Source organism: Embiotoca jacksoni, unplaced genomic scaffold (assembly GCF_022577435.1).
Source record: "Embiotoca jacksoni isolate LCO1_2020_lvr unplaced genomic scaffold, fEmbJac1.0.p SCAF_5, whole genome shotgun sequence".
Lineage (NCBI taxonomy): Eukaryota > Metazoa > Chordata > Actinopteri > Embiotocidae > Embiotoca > Embiotoca jacksoni.
Genome location: NW_027185403.1, coordinates 9184215 through 9209674, shown reverse-complemented (window position 1 = coordinate 9209674; position 25460 = coordinate 9184215). Strand labels below are relative to the sequence as shown.

Sequence of the window (25460 nt, the reverse complement as noted above, 5' to 3'; positions counted from 1 at the left end):
CATGTCCTCAAACAACCCCCACGTATTTCTGTGGCATGTCAGGAGCCTGACAAACAAACACACGACACCGTAAGAAGTTCAACGTGCAGGTCAGTGTGCAACCGAAGACAACATCAAAGCTGGGAATATGAACGATGTTAAGTGTATTTAACATTATGTTTGAGAGTTAAATCGGCTTTCTGTCGGCATGAGCATTCGACAGAGGACAGTTTGGGGTCTTAAAACATGAATGTGTTGGTATTGAGTTTAAAAAGGTCTGGTGACACTCGCAGACAGCAAGCCTTTGATAATTACCTTCATAGAGCACACCGATATTAGAAAGTGGATATCAAACATGGCGTCAACTTTAGAAAGTTTGGCATTTGCATTAAAAAGGAGAAGAGGGGATGAAATTACAGACAGACTGCCCCTTTAATTAGACAAGTTTATCTACACGATACACAAGTCCTTCCTCACCTCATCCAACAGCCACATCAATCACACGGTACCAAGTCTGGTCTAAGAAAAGATCTTTATTTATAAAAACAACAGTATTACCAGTTACATACTTCACTGAAAAAAGCAACTTCTCAGAGCCAAGGCAGGTATGAATGGTACATCATAACTTTACATGGATAGGCAACAGTACAAATATACTATGTGTGTGAAGAGTAAAAAAAAAACAAAAAAAAAACATGATTGGTCTCTTTTGCCTTTAAAAACAACTTGGTTGTAGAAGTGGGAATAAAAAGTAGAACAAATTGCATAATGCTCTCACCCGCCACTTCCACACATACAAACCCCAAAAAATAATACAAACAAATCGGACACGAAGGGAAGAAAGTAGAACAGAAAAAAAAAAAAAAAAGAAGGTAAAAACAAATGGATCATCACTAACATGTGCTTTTTGTCCACCTCCTAATTTAAATTAAAACATCAGCGTCTCTCCCCGATCTGTTTGTTAAAACTTGAGTCTCCTCCGAGTGAAAAAGTCTCCCAAACTGTTTTCATGTACAACGGTATAAACTGAAATGAAATGTGCAGGTTTAAAAAAAATTTAAAATAAAACTCAAGACTTCAATAGCAGATAATTCTTCCAAATAGTCTCTTGTTTGTCAAAAACTAACCTGCTGAGCAGGTTGTTTCTATAGCATAAATCTTTTACAGGAGAGACAGGAATGTTTCTTGTTTCTGAAGATGTAGGTCAACATATTTTAGTGGTTTAAGTAGTGTTTGTTCACAGCTTCACATTTCAGTACCAGATTGTATGTGTTGTAGTGGTACGCTCGGCTAAATCCAGACAGAAAAGCTCAAACAAAGTAGCTGAAATGATCTTTTTTTTTTCACTTGGGGAGTAAAAATTATTAAAGTATCAAAACACAAAAAAAGAGGCAGTAGGTACATAAAAAAAAAAAAAAAAAAACTTTTATCATAGGAAGAGGGGCACACAGTTAAAAAAAAAAAAACAGGCAGCATGACTGATGGAAAAATTAACATGTGGTGTTTTATGGGTCTGGTCCGTGCACACACGCACAAAAAACCCACCCAAAAAGGTCCATATTCATTTTCCGCCCACACACACACACACACGCGCACGGCCATAGGTTTACTGTATAACAAATGTACACACTCCTGCCCTTTCTGGTCTATGCCTGTGCTCATCCCAAACAGAGAGAAAATAACTCTAGACAGGAAAATAACTCCTATATAAACAACATTCTCAATCTACAGGGTGGACTGTCAGCGTGTCCCGACCTCCCAACAATCCCAGTGAAGGGATAATTTAAATTAATGAGCCAAAACTAATGCAGTCATCCCAGTTTTCTTTTTATATACAGTATATACCCTACATGGATGTCTAAATACAAATTCATCATTAGGATGCAGGTGTTGGCAGCAACATGTCGACCATGACAAAATTGACCAAAGAATGTTGACCAGAGCGAGATGAAGTAAAAACAAGCAGGATGACAACACCAGAATTAAATGATTGTCAACAAAGGTGATTGCCTTTACAGAAGAATCATAATTTATAAACGGAATATATTTCTGCTGCTACAGTTGAATGAATTGGTAAAAAGTAGTACGTGTTCTGTACATGCGCGTTGCTCTATTGCTCGCAACACAGCCGCTTTCTTTGGATGCCAACCCTCATCTTTTGATACCATCTGTGTGGTGATAGGAGAGAGAGAGAGAGAGAGAGAGAGAGAGCGAGACAGAGAGAGAGGAGGGGAGAGAGTCGGGATCTTCTCTCCTCAGTAGCAGTGGTAGGGCAGGGAAGGCCCAGTCTGGGTGATGCACACTATCAGTTTTTCTGGAGGAACAGAGCGAAAACACATCGATTAAAACAGAATCAGAACGCAAGCGCAGAAATAAAAATGAAAGCATAAATAACACAAAGGCAACACACAGACTTATTATGCGGCATCAGTATGGCAGGCTGCACACTAGTGCTGTCACAATGATCGACCCCTTCAATAATACTGTGGCATCCTTCTCAGGCTGAAGTACAGATACGATTTTAATGCAGAAAAACCTTGTTTGTACATCCTACTGTGTGTATATTACTGTGCTTGTGTATGTTAATTAAATTACTGTTTCTGGCCGTCGGGAAATTATTTACATTTAATGACACACTGAAAAAGATTCAGTTATCTGAAGTTGTTTTGAGGTCAGACTTTTCTTTTGCATAAAATCTATAATTAGAGGAAAGTTCATATGACCACTGACCACTTCCCAACAATGCTCCCTACCCACTTTGGCCTGTTGCTCCATTATTTATTTTAGTATTCAAACCATTACTTTTTTTTATTATTTTTGACTGCACTTTCAAAATGCATAACTGCAATACCCTAAATAAATGTAAGCACAGGAAGTGCTCCTCATGTTATCAGTGTGTGGTTTGTCATGTGTTGGCCTGAACTGTGTCCTGAGCATTTTTTCCATATACTGAAACCAATCCCACCAGCTCTGGTCATGTGTTCATTAAAGTGAAGCAGAAGTACAATTACAGGACTGTAATGTTATCAATTATTTTTTCAGAGGAACTCGTATGCCTTTCTTTTTCTTTTCATTACTTCCCCTTCTTCTCTCAGTCTTTGTTGTTATGCGTTTAATTTTTCCTTGTTTAATCCCCATTCTTTTCTTGACATGAAACAATTAGTAATAGGTTGCCTGTTCCATGGCACACTTCAAACAATCAAATAAATTAAATCTTATATTCTGGTGCTTGTGTTGTTGTAGTACCCTGCATAACCACTAGGACGTGCTTTCGGGCATAAATCATGCCGCACTGGCATCAAGCAACAAAACGACAGTGTTGAAACACTAAACTACCTTCTTAAAAGGGAGTGTAAGTCCTCTCCGTCAGTTACTGATACTCTAAGACAACGCCAAATGATACTGCATTATTAATTCATATTAAAATTAGCTTTGATAACAGTCAAAAGTTCTGGTATTGTGACAACACTATTGCACAAACTGCAGTTATTATTCTGGGGTTTAAGTCTTTAGTTATCAGCCTGGGTTCAAATCTACACTGACAGACTGCATGGACCACAATGGACAAGGAGCACCTTGCAGCATACTATACCAGCATGTACACAGCACATCAGGGAGTCATATAGTTGAGCACCAGTACAATAGACCTCTGCCTGTGTTTCAGTGCACCATCATAGACACAGACCAGGTTTCACTGGGGGCTTAAAGTTATAAGAGACAAAAGGAAAAGAGCTGAGAGAGTCCATGCAGGATTAGAGGTCAGTTGGACATACCATGCTGTTACATGCAGAGAGGGGGGGTAGAGGGGAGGGGGGGGAAGGGCTAACCATCGTAGGAGTCCAACAGAGGCAGGGAGCCCTTTCTGCCCCCATAAACCCCTCGCTGAGAGACAACCAGAGAAAGAGAAAGAACATGGACAGGAAGTGAGTGTGAAAAAAGAAAAGGTGTCAGTAATTGTGAGGTTTTAAAAGGTTACGGTCAGGAAATAGTTACAGTTGTGCAGGTGGTTAGGGATTAGTGTAGTTATGAAGTCAGCAATCCAAACTGTGAAGGTGCGTGCCAACGATTTAAAAGTACCGGTAAAGTGTCTGTGGTCTCATCCAGAGTGTGTCTCCTCTCCCTCTGGTCCAGTGTAGAGTAGGCTTCTGAGTGGATGAAAAATATGACCACAGTTTTACTCCTGAAAAACATCATTTCTACACAATTTTGTTTTAATAAAAATGTTTTTTTAAAAAGCAGCAAAGGTGAATTACTAACCAGGGCCAAGGTCATTCAGTGGAATCATATCTCTCTTCTCCCCTACGATAACGCAAAAACAGTCACAAGTTAAGCTAAATAAAAACTTGCCATACGATGGAAACACTTTCAAAATGCTTTTGAGCATAAATCGTTTCCGTCCCACCGACCTCTGCCCAGTAAGGGTGTGGTGCTGTCTTCGTAGGTGCCGTTAGCTCGGGGGCTCGGGCCGTTGCTGGTACTGGTGTTGGGGTTAAGGTTGACCATGAAGTCCGTCTTCTTCCAGCCATCTTTCTCGAGAGGCCGTCGCAGCTCCTTGTGAGCCCAGATGAGCTGCAGCACCTGGCCCGCCCCCCGCACCTCACGATCGGAGCGCTTCCTGCAGGACACACAAGACATTCGTTCACATTAATCACGTGTTCATTTCTTAAATTCACTAAAAGTCAGACACTTCACCGGTAGTCCAGCTTCTGTTGAATATATAGATCAAAATCATCATTTAGCTTTTAAATACTGCATTGGCATATTTATTTTCAAGGGTGGCTCTTTATCAGTACAATACAGAGATATCTTCTTTAAATATATCCATTTTATCTGCCCTACCATCATAAAACACACTGTTGTATACGCAACAGCACCTGGTCAACAGAAAACACACTGAAAGCACTATTTTTTTTTTTTTTTTACTTCTATTGAGAACACACGTACCCGTCCTTGGTAATGAGCACCACCCTCTCTATGCCCGAGGCTCGGAGGGTCTTTGCTGCCTCCATACTGGTGCCGAGCACCTCAGCCAGCGTGCTTAGTACCGACACCACCGTCTCCTCTGATAGAGCGCGGCCAGACTGACTCTGGCTTTCGGGCAGGTTGGCCACGAGGTGAGGCACTGCATGCAAACCTACAAGAGAAACAATAGCCGCGTTTCCACGAAGCCCAAGATGCAAATTAAAACCAGTCTAAAAACACAAAGAGTGAGAATGCTTCATATAAAACGCATAACTCAGCATAAGTAGGACAGAAAAGTGAACATTATTGGATACTCTTGTTACTGCTGTTGAAAGCAGCACAATGATGGCAAATAATGCGCTGAACACACGATAGACAGTTTTTCCCCACCCGCATTCTGCAGTGGCCCACCTCTACTCTGCCTCTGATTGGCTCTGAACCTACTATTCCTACTCAAACCATTTCACTAACCTCACAAAAAAAAAAACAAGTACTAGCCAATCAGAGTCAGGGGAGATGTGGGTCGTCGCAGAATGTGGGTGGGAAAAATTAAGGCGATCACATACATGCGATATTAAGCAGTTTTGCGCATGTCAAGATGTGATGATTTTAAACTGTAAAATTTTGTTTAAAAAAAAAACAAAAAAAAACACACAAACTTGTCCAAGTGCATCGATTATGATATCCAGCAAAATGAGACATTTGAGGCATGTTTTTAAATGATATCCGGGCATGTTATGAAACCGACAATCTCACCTAGCAGTTCACAGTTACGGTTGTCGATAGCGAGGTTCCTCAGGGCTCCAGACATCGCTCGAACCACGCGGTCATTGCCATGAGCCAGCAGTTCTGCCATCATGGGGAGACCCTTCTCGAGACGCACAGTGGCCCTGATATAGCGACCATACTGAAGCAAAGAGAGGACGTGATGAACATTGGTTTAAATTCAAGAAAAAGAACCACAGACCTCATCACAGCAGGTTCATGCACTTTAAAAGATTCCATTTCTCCTGGAAACATTGTTTATAAGAAATGGTATTTACAGTCCATCGGCCAGCACACAGATTCTGGATGGCACCGGCAGCAGCCTCGAGCACGGAGGGGTTCTTGCTCTCGCTGAGCAGCGATGTGTAAATACGGACCACCTCTGGTTGGAACAACAGCTCATAACCTGAAATCCACAGAAACAGAAGAATAAAAGCTTAAATTCACCGAGTTTGACCAACATCAACACTTTCGCTGGACACAGATAAAACCTTCACTCCACCAACCAACTCGCTACCAGCTGAGCGTGGCATTGCGGGAATTCTCAGACTTGACCTGAAACATCTTAATCTAAATAATGGGACTGAAGAAGACAAACCAACAGTCTCATCTTTCAAACAGAAGAGATTTTCTGAGACGGATGCAAAACTTGTGCAAACATCCACCGAAAAAAGTCGGCCCGTTTTGGACTTGATTTCATCATTTGCAAAAAAAAAACAAAAAAAAACAACAACAACAAAACTGATGGCAGCACTGAGACAACTAATTAGGACATTAGGGGATTTTTGTTTTGTTTTTCTACATACTGATAAATTAAAAGACACACATACCTTTGGCAGGTGTTGTCCTCTTTGGGATATCAACCTGATCTCCACTTCCATCATCTCCGTCCTTCTTTCCTGCAGACAAAAAAAAAAGAAAAAAAAAAAAGGAGATAAGAACAGAGACTGAGCAGAAAAAACAAAGACTAATTGAGGTCAGGTGAGATGAGCGTGTAGATATCCTCAGTCTTCTACTTTGGCACATTGTTGTTTGAAATGCGAACATGCAACCAGTGGAACAAGTACCGTCGGCATGCAACGCCATTTGTGTGACATCAAGTGATCATGCCCGCGTAACGCATGTGGAGTCAACATTATTAGACGTGTCTCTGGGGAAGGTTTATTGCGGGTTAGTAAAATAAGTGATGAGAGGGTGTCAGTATTTCATGACATTCATGACAACACAGAATCTTACCTTTGGAAAACCACTCATCTAAACACGGCAGAGAGAAAGGGCGAAGTGAAGGAGGGTGGGAAGAAAGGAGGGAGAAGAGGAAAAGGGGGAAACAGTGGTAGACTGTGAAAAACAGCGACAGGTGCTTCCTCCAGCAACAAGCTCAAACCCACCAGCAACTGCCTGCCTTTTAACGGCTAATCTCTCCGACGCAGTGCAACGCCGAGATGCGATGGTTGTCTGACACTGACCTTTGCCCTTTCGAGAGCCAAAACAGCCGCCTTTGTTAGCTGGAGCCGGGCCCTGGCTGAGGGGTATGGTCTCTGCGTAGCGCTCCCAGCCAGGGACTTCACGGTGAACCTGATAGGACAGATTCCGCAGGAGACAGACACAGTTCTCCACCAACTGCGGGAGGGAAGACAACACGATCAAACACGGAGAAAAAGTGCTTTCATCTCGGGTACAAAACCCAGAGATGAGACATGCCAGGCGTAAGAATCCGTGACTGTCTGACAGTTACCTTATTATCCACATCTTTGCGGTTGATCTGTGACTGGACAATGTACATAAGTGAATCCACCAGTCCCGTGCACTCTCTCAGCTTTCGCCTGGCCTCGCTGCGCTCCGAGCTCACATTCCTGTTGGAGAGGGGGGGGGGGGGGGGGGAGAAGCTTGAGCACATAATTGCATGTTTTCCTTTCAAAATAAGCCACTCTCTCTCCTCCTTCAACTTCCTCTTGCTTCCCGTCCATTGATCCCTTGCATACCGAAGGCAGCCGGCAGTGTTGGTCAAGGCGGTCTCCCACTCCAGATGGCGCGGTTTGCAGCTTTCTTCTCCTCCGTTGCTCGCTCGCTCCCAGCCCGAGTGGGGAACTACCACCTCGTCGGCGAGGGCGTGCAGGGCGTGGTCCACGATCTCCATCTTTACTGAATCGTGGGAGGACAGGTTCCACAAGGTGCCTGGGACAAAACAATATATACCGTCACTGTTACGGCAATATCCCTTAAAAATGAGAACATACAACACATAAATAAATCGTGCTACAGTTCTCAAAAAGTCAGATCTCCTCTCCTTCGTTCATCCCTGTTGTGTATTCCGACTTGTCAAGTCGTTTCGCGTGATCATGTCATGTTCCGAGTCATATTTATTTATTACAGCACACCATAATAACTTGTATGTCACATTTGATTTGATATCTTTTAACTCAATTTATGTATTACATTTACGCTTTTAATGACCAAACTAGGTGTGCGTTTTATGTCATGAGAGAAACTTAAAGGGTTCAACGAGAAGCTACACGTCAGAAAATATAACCGAAATATTTTAAACGGGCATCATATGAGCCGTGATACCTGTGATGGTGTCGGTGAGGTCCTGGCCGTGGGTTTTCCGCAGCAACCTGACCAGAGCAGGCACTCCGTCGCAGTTCTTAATGGCGATCTTGTTGTCTGGGTCTCGCCCGTATGAAATGTTCTTTAGTGCCCCGCAGGCCGAGTGGTGCACCTCCTTGCTGGGGTGGTCAAGCAGTGACACCAAGGAAGGGATGCCCTTCAGGCGACGCACCTCTGATTTAACCTAAACGTAAAATTAAAAAAAAAAGGTTGGCTGTGTGACCACTGGGATTTCCAACACAAACAGAGAAATTATAGAGAAATGCTAATATTCTGCATGTGACTGTGAGGGTTGTTTCACCTTGTCATTTTTGAATGTGAGATGCTGAAGGAAGGCAGCAGCGTTGGTCTTGACGGGGTCCAGGCGGTAGTTCAACATGGCGATCACCTCCGGTAGCTCTGGCTGTCTCCATGAAGTGGGAGGAGCCTTTCTCAATGTGCTGTCCAGGGAAGCCATGCTGCCCCTCTCCATTGCCATGGAAACGCCCCATGTGTAAGGGTCAATTCCTCCCATGTCACCATCCAAAGTATCCTCACAGCTCCTGCAAGGCGCAACAGACAGAGAAACATTTTGTTAAGAACGTCACAAATTATAGACTAAATAATCCATATTAACTTCAGAACAGCACATTTGAGTTTTACCTGAGTCTTCGTCTGTCCATACCCCCGGGGCCCGGCCCCAGGCGTGGCATGGTCCCATAGCCTCCAGGGTGCATGGGTTGAGGCCCCATGCCATATTCATCGTATCCCACACTGCGCTGATCATCCTCCAGACCGTAGTGGGCGTGGCCATACCGCATCTCCATGGCAGAGCCCAAGGCCCTCATGCCCCGGCCCACCTGGGGCTGCGCTGCATATGGGTCAAGCTGCTGACGGCTCGGAGCCCGGTAGCCAGAGTCCAGAGTTCTGTAGCCATCAACTGGCCTGAGGAATGATGGGAAGTAAAAACAGCCACTGAAGTATAATCAGACTGTAGGATAAGCGCTGTTAAAAAGGTACAGATCAACATGTGTTGGTAGTTTCAAAACCCTGCTTCTGACCAGAGTCAAAACTAGGTCTGACACGTCAGGGTCTGAGGATTAATGAGGAACAGGTGTTCACAGGCTACGGTCAGATTAATATGGCGTCATCTTCTAAAATTCTCGACAACAAATTTCTCTTCTTTCAGTCTCGGATGTACCTGACTGAATAAGAACATGTTATATGAAAAGAGAGTATAAAAGAAGGAAATCACGGTTAAACTAGTTTGACCACAATTTTTGTTGAAAGTTTTCACCAAATATTTGAATGCCCACTTTTAGAGAACAAAAAAAATAAGGTTAGTGGTTGAAAGAGGTCAGTTTTATGATATTATGGTTTGAGTGGTTGAATGGGAACAAAATGTGTACATATGGCTTTTGTCAAGCACAGAGTTTGTGTGTAGTGATGATATAACTGTGATGCATTCATTTTAATGAAGCAAAATAGGAAATTATGACTTTACTCACTGATAAAAACCAAAAATCTCATTTACCATGTCGTGTTTTCGGATGAACTACCCATTAAGACAACATATTCCTGGATGTACAGCAAAACAATCAGTACAACTGTCTCTGCCCCTGTACCTGTAACGTTCGTCCATGTGCGAGCCCCTGCTCAGACTAGTGTAGGCCTCTGAAGGCGGACCTCCCCGGTAGTCGTCGTAACCTCCAACAGGGCCATAGTGGTAGTTTCGGGGTACTGTGGCCGTGGGGTAGTCTCCTCCGCCAGGTTGCCTGTAAGGACGGTCCAGTGTGGCGCTGTAGACGCCCATACCGGGCATCGACATTCCCCCATCAATGGACATCGAGTCAGTGGGCAGGACTGTGCGCGAGATTGGTTTCTTCATCTGCGGGACGGTGAGATCACAAGATTAATGTATCAAAAACATTTATGGGTATTTTAGACCTCAATCAAGTCTGATGATGTCAACGAAGCTAAAACATGCGTCACGTTAACTTACCCCATTGTCTGACCGCCGTGTGGTTCCCTCGTCAGAAAAGACAGAGTGCACTTCCTGGGAGTCGTCTTCTGGTGTGTAGCTCTCATCTTGAGCGCCATGTGCAGGGTCCACCATCCTGTACTGTAGCAGAGATGCCACACATGTAAATGTTTAAATCTCCGTCATTTACTGCAGACCACAAAACCCATTAATTTTGTATGATCGACTACATACAAAGACACGTACCTGTGTGCCGTTTATGTACGAGTCAGTTAGTTTCAGTCGTTCTATGTCTGCATCCCCTAAACGCCCGTTCTGGGATGAGAGAGAAAAGACACAACTGTGAAACACACGGTGCAGACATTTTAAATATCATATCATTTCGCTGAAACAACATGAGACGTGAGGTTAAAAGCATGCTTCCTGGTAGTCAGTGTTGTCTACTTTCTGACAAGCACGCAGATGATATTACTGCCGAGAAGCACATTCCCGTCCCTGCATGCTTATGGTCTGTGAATCAATGCCAGATAAGGAGGAGGACGTTTTGGAACGCAGCCACTCCTCCTCACACCCTACTTCTTACTAAACTCTTATATAATCAATGACTGTCACACTGAATGACTTGAACGCTTTCCACCAAACTCAAGAGTACCGTTCACTCTTAATGCAATAACTGCCTTAAGATATCAGCAATCACATGCATGCACTGCATAATCGGGCTGCTTTGGAAATCTTTTGCCGCAATCGTCCCTCTGCCTTGATTTGTACCAGTTTCAGTGTCATACTTCTGACTAAAATAACTGAAAACTAATTTAGGCGTCTAATCAAAAACAGAGTCACAACTTATTTGCAACAGAAACCACCGCACCTAATGTTATGTCCACAAGGAGGCAGGGCTGTTTTTAAAAAGCAAGGGGAAGTGTGGACTGTGCTTAGATAACAAGAAGGGCTTACTTCCTCTCTAGCTACAGCTCTACAGTCCTTCCTGCAATACGTCCTCATTTACAGGCAACCATTTGAACAGAGCTGGCAGAGCATACATGTCTTTATCATCGTTAATATTTCTGGATATAAAACTTGGACTGTTATCACAAGGCCAAGAACACAAAATAATGCTTTCTTAGTCTTTATGCTTTCAAGGATTCAAAAGAGACAAAACATAAGATCTAATCCATGTCAGCAAGCCCTCAAAGGAAGGAAAGCAGTCAGAGACAGATCTTAAACTATTTTACTCTGTCAGTGTACAAAAGCTGAAAACGTAGTTAACATTTCTACCCTTGAACGAATGTTTCCTGAAAGAATAATGTTGATAGCTCTGTGTTACTACGGTCCGATCAAACTACAAAATGGAACAAGACGGCAACATTAGGAACGTGTCCAACTTTAAATAAAAATGCACAGTGGGAGTCTTGAACCTCTCCAGACAGCTGAACTGATCTTAAACTTAAAAACAGACATTAAGTCATTTTTAGCAAGACCAATTCAATGACTTGTATCCAGAACAAAATTGGTTTTAGTTTACAATCAAATTAAGTACCTTTACAAAAATGCTCAATGCTGCCATTAACAGTCAAACAAACAGTATTTGTGGAATTAAAGCTGATATGAATAATAATTGCCACAAATTAACCAACAACTATTTTAATATTCAATTAAATATTGATGCAATTTTTAAAGCAAACATGCCTAAACTTTGTCACTGCCCACATGTTAATAGTTCTCTATGGTAGTAATTTTAATTTCCTGGGATTCAGACAAAACAAACAATTTGAATACATCAGCATGTGCTTCAGGAAGTTGTGATGGACATTTTTATAGGACAAAACAATGAATTGAGAAAATAATCCGCTTATGAAAATAAAATAGATGCAGCTCTGAAGAGCATGTTAAAGTCTCTGATGTTAAAAACTTTTGTATAATCTCATATTCTATATGATCACAACACCCAACACATGGGCAGACTTGTGAAGCAGAAAGAACAAATACCAGTGATTTTACAACATAACTGCATAAATGGAAACAAAAACAAAAATCCATCAATACACAAAAGATAATTGCATGCAAAAGAATATGCAGTGTACAGCAGGAACAACAAAAGAGATAAATGTGCTTTAAATGAAAATGAAAGCATAAACTCCAGAGTGAAGAGATTCTTTTGGATGCAGGACCATGTGACACATGCACGACAGATGACCTCGTTCCACATTGTGACATACTGGAACAGACAGGAAAATGACTGGAATTCTACAACGGGGGGCAACGAAAGGTGTGCGCGTGTGTCAGAGTGCATCCGGTGAGTGACACTAAAGGCATGCATAAAGTGTGACGATTCCCTCAGGCATGCTATTAGTAACAGTAGTGTAGTTAAAGTACGTGCAGGCATGAGCTGATATATTTGCTGATGAGAGCTTGAGGAACAGATGGTATCTAACCGTCTTCGCCGACTCTGTGTCTTTAATGATAACATACGCAAACGCAAACGCACGCACACACGAACTTGCCAGGCGCTGGTGGAGAGGAGGCCGAGCCGAGGAGAGACAGGATGATGGACGAATGTAGAAAATGATGCATGAATTTACTGGAAGGATTGGATGGAGGGAATAATGAGCCATGTAGGTGGAGGTAAAAGATGGAGGCTCCAAGAGGCTCGAGATGGGGTTGTTTTGGTTCTTCGGGGAGTGTTACCTGTATGTGAGGGAGGGGATGACCCAGGGTCGAGGGGCTGGTGGCAGGGAGGCCCACTCTCCTCCTCTCCTCCTCCAGCGCCCGGGTCAGCTGTTCAAACTGCACCTCCTGCTCCCTGACCGACTCCAGCAGAGCCGCTGCGCTCTCACACTGCTCCATACACACTACACGGCCCCAAGGGGAGAAAGCGGGGTGTTACACACATCCATACTCACACACTAAAGCACAGCGAGTGGTGGTGGTGGGGGGGGGGGGGGGGGGGGGGGGGTGTCTAACAAAAACAGACCCTCCAAAACAAAGTAGAGTGAGATCTGGTGAACTCAGGATTTTGGAGGCTGATAGTAAGCAGGAAGGGTTATTTCAACCTATTGAATGTATCCACTGAAAGATCTTTTTTGGTAACCGAGGCCGAGATGTCTTCCAGAAAAGCACAATATTTAATCTTAAATGTTAAAGTTGATTGTTTTGACCTGTAAAGACACGTTTCTATCACTCCTAAATTTCACTTGAGGGTTTGCACAACATCTATTGCTTGGAAAGACTGTAACGACTGAGTCACTCATTCAGGTTTTTCTTTTCTCCCACGTGCATCGCTTACAACTGAAGTCACAACAGTGAAATCATTCCAGGGTTGTAGTGTGTGAAAGGAAAATCTACCCAACTGGTGCCATCGAAAAGCATACGTCAAATTACCCAATGTTGGGAATTTGAGGTCGACACAATACAAGATAAAGTGTGTAATGATGATAGAGGGTAGAGTCAGACGCTTTGAAACCCTGGTTCCTGTACTGACCAAAAATACAGCAACATATTAATCCCTATAATGTGAAGGTAGTTACTGATATCGTATTTGTCAACATCACAGGGTTTTTCCTACCATTAGAACTTGGGTGCAGCACCAAAGCTGTTTTCTGGGCATCACCTCATGTGGAGAGCATCAAAACTAACTAAATTACTTTTTCCAGATTTAATAGTTATTGCTGCTCCACAATAGACTTCTTTAGCAAGTTTTGTCTTAAAGCCTTTTGAATGCCGTTAATTTAGCTGCCCCAGTTTCTCCAAATTTAGAACATTTTTACAAATATTGTAATAATAATAATAATCAATCAATTAATTGCATATTCTGAAATTTCTTGTGTGTGCGGGAGGCAAAACTCCCACCAAATATGGGCACCCAAGTCTAAGTCTTCAACACTTCAAGAAAACACTGCATCATCCCTATCATGCATGGAGGTGTCCACTGGGCTTCTAACCCCCACAGATCCTACACTAGAAAGTAAATGTAAATTTAAATTTAAAGGATATGTGATGTCTTGCTAACACGTACATAATTATCTCATTAATCTCAAATTTCGCAACAGGAAAAGACAGTCAAAATGCAAACCTTGGTTGTGCCCTAATTTTATTTGCATTCATGCATCTGCAGCATTAATTACGGTGATAAAGAGATCTACAGTAAACAAAACAAAAAACCTTTCAAAGAAAGATGATGAAACCTGTTTCACAAAAAGAGAACAAACATTTATGGCTTTTCACGATAGCAGGAAGCTTAACACCACAGCACAACATTCAATAAAAGAGAACTGCATACTTCTCCTGATGGTTTAAGCACAAAGCACAACCTCTCAAAAGTCAGGCCAGAAAATCCAAAATACACACCTTCACCTGTGGGCGTGGTTTGGTAGAAGAGGTGAGAGATCACGCCAAGGGTCAGAGGTGGTTCTCTAGTTGTGCATGTGTGGAAGGTCACCGAACAGCCAAGCTCAGAAACAAGGAGGGATGAACTGCAGAGACAGATAAAGAGGGCTGGAGGGAAGAGAATAACAAGGAGAGAGAGAGAGAGAGAGAGAGAGGTGTTTCAGTGAAGACACCTCCGTTTGAAAAACAGTTAGAAAACTGTACAAGTGTGTCAACAGGGTTGCGTTTGCTCTGTGAGCAGAAAAGCACAGCAAGAGACAGAGACATACAGTAGCCCCGGCCTTTCAGACACACCCTGTATTTACTCAGCGTTTGGCCTGTGTACAGCAGCCAGCTGTGGGAAGTGGACCAACCTGCAGCTCTCTCTGGGCCAGAGAACATCCACTGTCAGCAAAAACACAAAGCTTTTAGAGATAGTAACAGCCTTCAAGAACCATATGTTCTCCTATCAACTCTTGTTTGTCTTCTCAAGCTTAACTTTTCCGGTTTTTTGTTGTTTTTCTTCCAGCTTTTTCTGTGTAATCAGTTTTCATCTACCTCGGGTCCAACACTGCCCCAGTTCTCTGGACTTAACTGCCTTTAGTCCTCATACCTATATCCCTTTGTTATCTGGCCTCAAAAAAAAGAAAAAGACATTGTTAAAGCCGAGCCACGCACGTGCACAGACTCAGATCTTCTTATTGCTTGATACACCCTCTGATGCAGCAGCCTGGCTCCTCATGAGCTCTTGCTAGAGAGGGGAATAAACCCAGACATTGCCACACACACCTGCATGACCGGTTGGACAAGGTAGAGGAGGGGCGACCAAATATCAGTTTCTCCCTCTAACTGGCCAACATGCACAGACACACTTTTCAGAGAGCACAGAGTTTGGGCAACAAACAGGGACCTGCATTTACACTTCAGGCAGCAGGTGTTCTTGTGTGTGTGTGACAGGTAGAGCAAGTGCTAACAGAGAGACGAGCATAGCAGTAATGAGCTCCGGAGATGGTGATGAATGACTCATAGTTTCACCTGGATGAGGTTGTGTAAACCCCCCCCCCCCCCAAAAAAAAAGAGACACAGACATAATTACATCACCATACACAGACTATTATGACAGAAAAAGGTCATTTTACCAGCTTCTTTAAGCTGGAAAAATGAAGCCTGTGTGTCCATCACATTAATGACTAACACACACACACACACAAACACACACACACACACACACACACACACACACACACACACACAGAGAGACTTCCACATAAATGACTTTACTTCTTAAAAAAAAAAAAAAAAAAAAAAAAACTGAGGAAAAGTGGGAATGGCCTGATGAGAAAACGAGGAGTGGCCAAAGTGCATTTCCCAAGACAAAAGAATCTGAAAGAACCGAAACCAGGATTTGCATGCAGGATGAGGCAGACTGACAGGGAGACATGATGTCACATAGACACACTCACCCGGAGTCATAACCTCCTACCTGAGGAAATTACAAACTGCTGGGCTGTACCACACATGTCTATATATGGTCATTTCCAGTACATGGCTGATATTACCTGCAGACAGAGATGGGAAAAGTGGAAGAGCCCCAAACAAATAAGGACTAAGGAAAGAGAGGTAACAAGAGGGTAAGCATGAGCTAGAGAGGGGTTGAGATAAGGTAAGGAGTGCTGAACAAAAGATAAAAGCTAATCTTGCATTCCTGGCATTGTCTCCTGCCAAATTATCACAGCAGCCCCCCCCCCACTCATCCACTGTGAAAGGACCTTAGCAAGACACTGGCTAATCCTCATTCAGATATCAGTGTTTACTGTCCTTTTGTGGCATTTCAAGGTAAATTGATGGGTCACAGTGCCCCAAACACAATAAAACAAACCATCTCTCCTCAGAGAGTATGTTCCCATAATTTTATTCCACGCATAAACAGTCTAACTCCTCCGCTTATCTCGCGCGCAGAAATTCATAATCATTAATGGTCTATAAGCGATCTTATTTCACTAATGGGCACGACTGTCATTTAGACAAGATAAATTGCAAACTGTGATTGATATTCATTGGCAAATGTACATGAGAATGTGATTGTGTGTGTGTGTGTGTGTGTGAGTGGGGGGGGGGGGGTCTGTGTGTGTGGGGGTGTCTGTGGTTTGACCGCATTCAGGAGGGAATTTGCAGCTGTCAGTCCAGGAGGTTGGTGGAACAATGAAAAGTTTGTGCAAATGAGAGCAACTAGCTCAAGTGTGAAAAGAGTTGGAGAGCACGGAGAACATCATTGGACACATTTGAGTGTGTGTGCATCACATACTCATGACTTCTACCCTCCACCCGTCTTCCTCCTCCCCCTCCCGCCCCCCCCTCACAGCTGTTACTTTTGGCCTTGAAAGTCAGCAGTGAGTTTCGTTGAACAATGAAAACAATCAATGTCGCCCTGTAGCCAGACCCCTTCCCCTTTCCCTTACCCACTTCCTGAGAAACAGGATGTTATGGATTGAACATCAGAGATGAGTAAAGGGATGTGATGGCTTCTTTGGCTCACCAGAAGCCTTTTTCCACAACATAACTGCTTTTACACAAACCATGAGAGTCTATAAGATGAACACTGGTGCTCCATTTAACAGAGTGCTTTTTTTGTGGTGAAAATCCCCCACTGGCAATATGGAGATCATATGACCACAAACCACTTCCCATTTTGCTAATATTGCTCTCCAGCTACAATTCTGCTTTCATTACCTTTTGGAAGCAATCTCTGAATCTGCACAGCCGATGGATCACATTTTCGCTTATTTTTGAAAAATAAATGACTTTTTTTTTTGGTTTCTCTGAAAGGGTGAGGAAACACAGTCATGCCCTGTTGAACTTATGTTACCGTCCCGGTAACATAAGTTCAAAATGTCAAGCATCATTAAGGTCAACAACAACACTTGACCAAAAACCCCGACACACCATAAGTCAGATATCTCCATCTGATTCTGCTGCCATCAGTCAGCATGACTCACTCAACCCAGTCAGAAAGACATCTGCGATCATACGCACATGTAACCAACAATTCAGCCTTTGTCGACTTAATGAAAACTCTTGCTACTGCAGTAAGCGTCTACACCTGCAAGCAGCAGCAAAAACTCCACCAGTAACAACACATTCATTGTTCAAATGCACATCTGTTGGCACATCCAAGGTAGCTGATCAGTGTAAAGGCACGCCGGTGCTTCTTCAAGATGAGCACGGTTTGTAATGGGATTGAAGCTTTAGCCCCCTAATCCACTTACCTCCTAACACATACACACGTGATGTTAACGCCACACACACACACACACACACACACACACACACACACACACACGCACACACACACACACATTAGGCCCGTTGTGGATTAACCTACGGACTCAAGAGAGCAGACACAATTGAAGTCGGTGCTGGGAGCATGCATCAACTATCAAACAATGACTTGGACACAGGAAAGGGGCACCTGTGGCACTTAAAATCAGCTGCAGACAGGATCTAGTAATACCAAAAGCAGACATACAACATAAACCAGGACTGTCATGAAGGCACTTAATCACACTCCATGAAACCAGTGTTTACAACAAGGGAAAAGCAAGTTTACTTGTTCACACTCTGGCTGACAGTTATCCCCACCCAGGCATTTCCCTGACAAAACAAGTTCACACAGGACCAACCCAACAGGTTCACGGGGCGGGCACGCTAATAATCTCAGGCTGTGACAGACGACAAATGGCAGACCACCAGTCAAATACACAAGTAAGACTCAATACACATGTTTGGTCCAGTGTTTTCCCCAAGTTTCTTGGAAGGTGCATGTGTTTGGTGGGAGGTCGAGGGGGGAGGATTTTACACGTTTTTATAAAAACACAAACAAGTAATTTCACAAAATAATTGTCCATTATTATTTCCAAATCAGTGCAGGATGTTCCAAAAAAAATGTTTAAACGCTTGAACAAGTAATAAATAACAACACCCATGTATAGTTTTAGTGGGAAAAGTCTTTCCCACGTTTTTCCCAATAGGATCTCGCATTCATTTGCATTCATTAAGTGCTCCACCTAAGCTTTGTAATGGGAGAGGGAACCGACTACCTTTCCCAGCTCCCTGGAGGTTTTCCTCCCAGCGAGGTGATGAAATCTCTTCACCTCCTCCAGCTGATGAAAACCGTCCGATGAGTCTTCAGCTGTGTCAGTAACCAGGTCCAAGCACAGTAAATGTACACAGCTGAGGAACCACTGTGTAAACCCGCCTGACCGTCACGGTGTCCTGTCAACTTTTGGAGATCTTGTCCGTGAACCATCTGGAGCAGCTAACACTTAGCACCCCCTCCTCCTCCTTCCTCCTTCCTCCTCCTCCCGCTAACGTAAGATCATAATTGTGGGGCACAAAACAAAATGCCCCGTCGCTATTAAATTACTCCCGCGAACAAAGAAACACGCATTTGAGTTGTGCTAAAACGCTTCTGGCCAGATAAACGAGGATGCTGTAGATCAGATCACCCCCCTCTCCTCCTCTCTCCTCCTCCTCCTCCTCCTCCTCCTCCCAGGTGGGCTTGAATGCTCCCGTGTGACCTGGTTCGTCCGTCCTGCTCCGTTAGCATCACAATAACCCACATAGGGCTAGCGTTAGCATAGCACACAAAGATTAGCCGCGAGAGCCGGAGTCGGGGGGGTGGGGTGGGGGGGACGAGCGTTCAAGCCCGGCGGCATTTTAAATCTAATTTAGACCACGTTGTCTTGTTTATCTGCTGCCATTAAAAGGCTCGTTTGAATCACGAGGAGGCGCGGCTTGAACTTTAAAGTTAGCATTGGTGGCTAAGGTTAGCCGAGGGGGAGTCGTGTTGTCGATGATGTGACCACTCCTTGCCAACGCTGCAGTGCACCCGCTATATGTGACCAAAAAAAAAAACACAAAACAAAAAAAACAAACCTCTACCCTCCCTCCTTCCCCGATATATCTGCTCACGTTTGTGCATTGACTCACCTTGCTTTCGGAAACCCTGCCCCCGACCCCTTCCAGACTATTCCGTTGTTCGTTGTTTTCTGCCCTCCTTCTCTGGACTTCTGGGTCAAACTCGTTGGAGACGAAGCGACATCACCGAGTTTTCTCTCACAGAGAGGGCGGGATCAACAAGCGGCTTTACCGTAAACACGGCGCAGAGCAGGATTCCTTCTCTCGTACAGGTGTTTTCCGCACGTTTTTCCCAGGCGGGCCCTGTGGTCCACACCCGTACCAGGGGGAGGAGGAGGAGGAGGAGGGAAGGGGGGGGGGCAAAAGTATTACCTGCCCAGATTAAAAACAGCCTGATGTGAGAAAGCCTGTAATCACAAAATGGAAGAACGGGGATTTAAATTGAGTTGCGTGTGGAGTAAAGAAGCTACCTCCCACCGCCTCCTCTCTCCTCCCATTTATTTCACTGATGTCATTTCATTGATTGCCCAAGAACAATAGTCTGGGAGGAAGCTGCATTTCATGGGGGAAGTACAACAACAGCATTCCACACTAACACGACAAAAACTTTTGGCACATAAAACCATTAACGGTGACCATCACATCCTCAGCATGTGCTCCATCAGTGCTGAAAAACAGCCCCCTTTTTTTTTTTTACATGAATCATGCTTGACCTTAACTATTTTAAAGATCACCTCATGACTGCCCTTCTAAAGCAACATTCAAATTACTTTTTTTTTTTTTTTTTTTTTTTTTTTTTTTTTTGCATTTTAAAATTTAACAGGGTTTATTACACTTTAAATCCAGTTTCTTTCCAGTTTAATATATATTTCTGACTTTCTAGCATTTTGGATTAAATCAAAGCACGGCAACTAGACATTTGATAAATGTTTGATAGATGTTTCAGTGTGGGCAGGGTGGAAAGAAGAACAATGCAAGGAATTTCCTTGAGAGTCCCCCCACACTGCTTCAGTCCCAGTAAACCTGAGACACAGTAGATGTTGGAAACGAAAACAATGCTGCACTCTAGAGGTACAAAATGACTTGTCAGACATTGAAAGCTGTTTTTTTTTGTTAAAAAAACCCCAATATTTATTCATAACTGCATATACACAATAAAAATCCACACTAACTTAATTATTGCCCAGTATGAAACCATCTGGGAAGTACAAAAAGAGGAAAAAAGAGAGCTCCAACAGAGACAAGAGTAGAGGTAGTTTGTATTTAAAGGAAACACATACATATATCCCAGAGAGGGAAACGGCCTTTGTCATTTTCCTGTAAGTTAGACATTTTCAAATCCTAATTAGTTTTAATTTTAAAATTGATGAAAAAAACATCTGAAATTTATAATCTGGGTTGGGTAATATGAAAGTATAAACTGCAAAAGCACAGAAACAGAATAAACTGAGATATTGTCCTGACAGATGCTCGTATTGGATCAATCAATCTGGACTGCTTTAAGATATTGGAAGAACAATTTGGGTATTTATCTATAATCGCAATAAATGTTGTTTCTTGAGTTTTCAGAAAATGCACTAAAATCACAGTGTATAATGATATCCTATGAAGAAACAGCCTACACTACAAAAGCTTGAATCCATATCACCCACCTGTGTGACATTTCCTCTTTATTTCAGTGACATTTCAGCGTCAACATCTTTTGCGCACACAAGGTGAGAAAAATGCCGAGTTGGCTGGTACTCAAGTTACATTCAGGTATATTTGCCTTAAGTTTACATGAGACATCCATGTTTGTCTGCTCTTCACACAGTTTAAAACCTTTACTATAACAAAAAATAAAATGCTTTGTGTTGTCGTTTATTGTCTAATGCTGTTTTTTTCTAGAATGAAAACGAACCCGACTCTGGTCATCATGTTGAGTAGAGATTATGGTTGTTTGTGTTTGGTTTGTTCATTTTAGTGGGAAGTTGTTAAGATACACTGGCGTACATATAGGTAGCCCGTGACAAACGCATTTCCCCCAAAAAATACATGGCAGCGAAAGTAAGATTAAAAGCAACATGCCGAGAAATGTAAAATCCATGTTAACTCGTTAAATCTTTTTCATCATTCATGGTCAGAGCATCCCGTTGGTGTGTGTGATCATGTGTCTGCGCAGGTTGCTGGGGTTGTTGAAGCTGGCGGTGCACTGATTGCAGGTGTATGGCTTCTCTCCGGAGTGAGTCCTGAGGTGGATCTTCAGGCTGCCGTTCTGCGTGAACCGTTTTCCGCACTGCGGACAAGCGTACGGCTTCTCCCCAGTGTGAATGCGCATGTGGATGCTCAGCGTGGTTTTGTTGACGAACGACTTGCCGCACAAGGAGCAGAGAACGGGCGACTCCCCGGTGTGAGTCGCCCGATGTACAATCAGGTCTTCACGGCTGAGGAAGCGCTCGCTACAGAAGCTGCAGTCCAGGGACTTGACGGTGTGAGGGAAGACGTTCTGCTGCTGGGAGAATTGGCTGCTGTGACTGGGGTGCCCCACTTGACTGTCTGCTCCGACTAATGGCGGTTTTAATGCAGGATTCAATGCTGCTGAAGCCATTGGAGTGGAATGATTTCTTTCAAGTTGGCTGTTTCTCACCAGTCCAACACTGTTATCCTGCATCACTCTCATTGGTGCTCTGTTACTCGCAACAGAGGAGAAATTCAGTAGACTGTCGCTGTGGTCAGACAAAGAGCTAAAAGCTTGGAGTTCAGAGGGCGAGAAGAGGGCGTCACTCTCCTCCTGCAGAGGCCCTTCTCCTCGGCCGTGAACACTCACGATTCTCAGCTCCTCATTATCGCCTGTCAAGCAGGAGGAACCAGCTGCCTCTAAATCTTGAGCCCCTGTGGCAACACCACCCCGCATACTGTGGTCTCCAAAGTCATCCTGACCTAAAAGGACAAAAAACTACAACAAATTAACAGTTGTGAGGGCTGGTGTCTATAAAACAGCAGCTTTAGTTGAGCTGAAATGTATTTCGGAAGCAGGAAAAACATCCTGCAATCGAATCAATAGCGTGATCAAATGAATAAGGACCAGAATGAGGTAGTGAGTACGACAGATTTCCCATCAGCCAGTGTGACTCACTAACAGACAATCCGGTGCTGCTACATTATTTAAAAAAATCTGCTCACCCTCAACTGGCCCACATCCTCCAATGTCATCTTCATCTTTGATCAGAATGACATCCGGACTCTCCACATCTGCACCCTTACAAATAAAAACAATTGGGCATGAGCAAACACAAATACAAATATTGGTAAATACAAGTATGTGCTGTATTTACCTGCACTTGAATGGCAGTGGTGGGAGTCTTGTTTTCTGGTTGCAGAGTGATGGAGGCAGCTTCCCCAGCAGCTTTTTGAGTCACTTGTGCCTTAATGACAACTGAAGGAGGAAAAGAAAAGACATTTTAATAGTCAGGACCAGTGTTGTTGTAGAATGGGTGAAGAGGAGGAGCGTACTATTACTGTCCTTAAATGCAGAATTATGAATTAAGTGCATATAAACAACTTAGAAAAGGACTACCTAGGTATATCGTGAATGGCATGACCTTAATTGCAAAGCTTTGCAAAATCACAAAACCAACCTAATTTTGGTTGTAGTAGTCCTCAACCAAAAGATACTCAGTTTATCATCATGGAGGATTAAGGGAGATAGAATTTTTTTTTTTTTTTTTTTTTTTTTTTTTTAAATGTGTGAATGGCAGGGACATTTTAAGTTGGTTTTTAAGTTTTTAAGTCAGATGTGTCTGTGAAAAAAAAAAGTTGAGAACTTTTATCTTAAAGTCTACAAAATTCCTGCTCTCATTTGGAGTAAACCAGAGTTTAAATCGGCCTGTTTATTTTAATTGGTGTTAGCCCTTTGTGCACTTTTGTAGTTTAATCATTCTAATGGAGTATGAAGGGTTTGTGTATCACTGCACTATTTTGTGTGAAATAAACTTCAGTGACGCCAAAAATTTTGTTGCAACATAAAGTAACAGTGTCAAGGATTTAGGATGATCTATTGGCATAAATTGAATGTAATATTATAATCAGGTTTTCATTGGAGTGTAATCACCTGAAAGTAACAACCTTTTTTTTAATTAGATTTTCTTATCGTGAGTCCTTCATATCTACAGAGGTAGCAGGTCTCCTTTCATGGAGTGCAACATGTTTCAATAGGTTCTCTTACACGCTTTGAAGTTAAGGGTGAGGCTCAGTTGGTTGCAATCTGTAACCTAGCCACTAGATACCACTAAATTTTCCATGCTGGGAGGGTGTGAAGATCCTGAGGCTTTACCAGTGGAGAGCCACTGTTCTACATTATATTAGTGCTCTGATGTCATTTGATTTAAAATGATGATGTTTAACATGTATAGCTGCATTTCACTTCGTTAGAATAGTAAATTGAGACAAAAATATAACATATTCCAGGAAGATAAAAAGAGAGGAGAGGAATATCTAAAAAATGAACATCGACTCAAGATATACATTACTAACCTGTACAAGTTGTTTGTCTAGTATTTTGACTTAATTTTGGTTCTTAATGCATTAATACAATTGTGAGGTAATGACGTATTGTGAGGTAACATGTAATATTAAAAAAAAAAGTGATAAATATCTTAAATTTAAAGTGGAATTGTCATATTTTAATCAGACAAATCCTATGTAAAACTGCATTTATTTTAATAGGGACCGTCACAAAATCTATCTATCTATCTATCTATCTATCTATCTATCTATCTATCCATCTTTAAGGGTTTTTTGAACGTGTCAAAATGTGAAGTTATTTTGACATGGTTTTTTTTTTTTTTTTTTAAACTAGTCAGAATTGAATTAAAACATGCATAAGGCATGTAGGGGTTCATATTTTCTAAACTGATCGATCATGTCCTGAGTGGAACCCATTGAGTCCCTGATGTGCCATATGATCAGCAGCTGCAATTGATTCAGTACATCTGCATTGTTGTATTTAAACTCATTCAAGAAATCATTGCAGCACTTTTAAATAGTTTCAGAAAGTAGTTTGTTATTCGAAGAAAGGGGGCGTTTAAACCTACTTAGAGGGGAGCGTTACGTACTCGAGTATGAAGTATTTTAAAGTGAACATATCGTTACCCTGTGATGACTTAGCCCGTGGTTTGGAGATATTTCCTCTGATCGGAAAAAACCGACTCGCCGGTCGGTTTGTCCTGGTCTGTAGCCTCAGGGAGAAGAGCTCGCTCCTAATCACCTTCATCCTCATCCTCAGCGTTTCGTTTTCCTTCAAGCTCTGGGTCAAATGCATGCAGAGAGACGCTGAGCTCTCCGAGAACAGCTGACTGATTTCCGCCGCCGCCGCTTTCACCAGCACGTCCATGATGGACAAAAGCTGTGACTCCAGGTTCAGGCTGCCCGGCGGCATGTTTGTAGACATGTTTCACTTCGCTGCCGCCGAGAATTGTAGTAGAAAAAAAGCGAAACACAGTCGGTGGCTTAGCTTACAAAAGAGACAACACAATGGCCTTCCTGGTAGCATGACGCTGGTTACCGTAAGTCCTAGAAAATAGGCACATTGAAGTGATTTCTTTTTTTTTTTTTCCCTGCTTGCTCTGTGTAATCAATGTTGATGTTTGATCAGCGTATAAATCCTTTCGTGATTTAGGCTCAGATTTCCGCTAGTAATCAGCTATTCAGCTACAATCAAAAATATTTTGACTAAGCCTAATTGATAGGCCTATTAGAGGCAACTTATAGCCAATATTTTACATATTATTAATTACAATTCATAAAAACCTCTCCTGATTGTAGTATCGGACTGGAATATGTTGAAGAAAGTTTTAAAACTCTGTGACTGATTGTTTTTAAATCAATTTTGAACGAGCAGGATGGAGCCATTGGGGTGTCAATGCTTGGA

General features: G+C 42.7%; 2 protein-coding genes across 7 annotated transcripts; both read right to left on the bottom strand.

Moving 5' to 3' along the window:
* Positions 1-494: 494 nt before the first annotated feature.
* On the bottom strand, positions 495-19924 carry LOC138211040 (catenin delta-1-like). 6 transcript variants are annotated; one of them, XM_069170607.1, is made up of 22 exons: positions 19625-19924; positions 14618-14764; positions 12959-13122; positions 10520-10588; positions 10295-10414; positions 9918-10180; positions 8956-9237; positions 8615-8855; positions 8275-8497; positions 7689-7881; positions 7442-7559; positions 7173-7326; positions 6943-6960; positions 6537-6605; positions 5985-6112; positions 5698-5848; positions 4924-5113; positions 4386-4594; positions 4237-4278; positions 4057-4124; positions 3807-3861; positions 495-2293 (listed from the first exon to the last, which is right to left on the bottom strand). In XM_069170607.1, the coding sequence occupies exons 3-22, from the start codon at positions 13115-13117 to the stop codon at positions 2235-2237; spliced, it is 2811 nt and encodes a 936-aa protein (XP_069026708.1). In that variant the 5' UTR covers positions 13118-13122; positions 14618-14764; positions 19625-19924; the 3' UTR covers positions 495-2234. The 6 variants fall into 6 exon arrangements, with proteins under 6 accessions (XP_069026708.1, XP_069026705.1, XP_069026703.1 ...); XM_069170604.1 differs by lacking the exon at positions 19625-19924 and adding an exon at positions 16119-16360 and having other exon boundaries at positions 3753-3861; XM_069170602.1 differs by lacking the exon at positions 19625-19924 and adding an exon at positions 16119-16360.
* A 757-nt stretch (positions 19925-20681) lies between these two features.
* On the bottom strand, positions 20682-25038 carry LOC138211052 (uncharacterized). The gene is made up of 4 exons (XM_069170629.1): positions 24683-25038; positions 22867-22967; positions 22715-22790; positions 20682-22471 (listed from the first exon to the last, which is right to left on the bottom strand). Exons 1-4 carry the CDS (start codon positions 24978-24980, stop codon positions 21672-21674), a joined length of 1275 nt encoding a protein of 424 aa, XP_069026730.1. The 5' UTR covers positions 24981-25038; the 3' UTR covers positions 20682-21671.
* Between the last annotated feature and the right edge of the window lie 422 nt (positions 25039-25460).

What these genes read in the sequence shown, in the direction of transcription:
- LOC138211040 (XM_069170602.1), bottom strand. Translation starts at nt 16,155, where the DNA reads ATGTGTGGTACAGCCCAGCAGTTTGTAATTTCCTCAG. An exon ending in ATGGACAGACGAAGACTCAG is followed by an intron (nt 8,856 to 8,955) that starts GTAAAACTCAAA and finishes TGCGCCTTGCAG; the next exon opens with GAGCTGTGAGGATACTTTGG. An exon ending in AACACTGCCGGCTGCCTTCG is followed by an intron (nt 7,560 to 7,688) that starts GTATGCAAGGGA and finishes CCTCTCCAACAG; the next exon opens with GAATGTGAGCTCGGAGCGCA.
- LOC138211052 (XM_069170629.1), bottom strand. Translation starts at nt 24,980, where the DNA reads ATGTCTACAAACATGCCGCCGGGCAGCCTGAACCTGGAGTCACAGCTT. An exon ending in ACGGGCTAAGTCATCACAGG is followed by an intron (nt 22,968 to 24,682) that starts GTAACGATATGT and finishes TTCCTCCTTCAG; the next exon opens with TTGTCATTAAGGCACAAGTG. An exon ending in AGGATGTGGGCCAGTTGAGG is followed by an intron (nt 22,472 to 22,714) that starts GTGAGCAGATTT and finishes TTGTCCTTTTAG; the next exon opens with GTCAGGATGACTTTGGAGAC.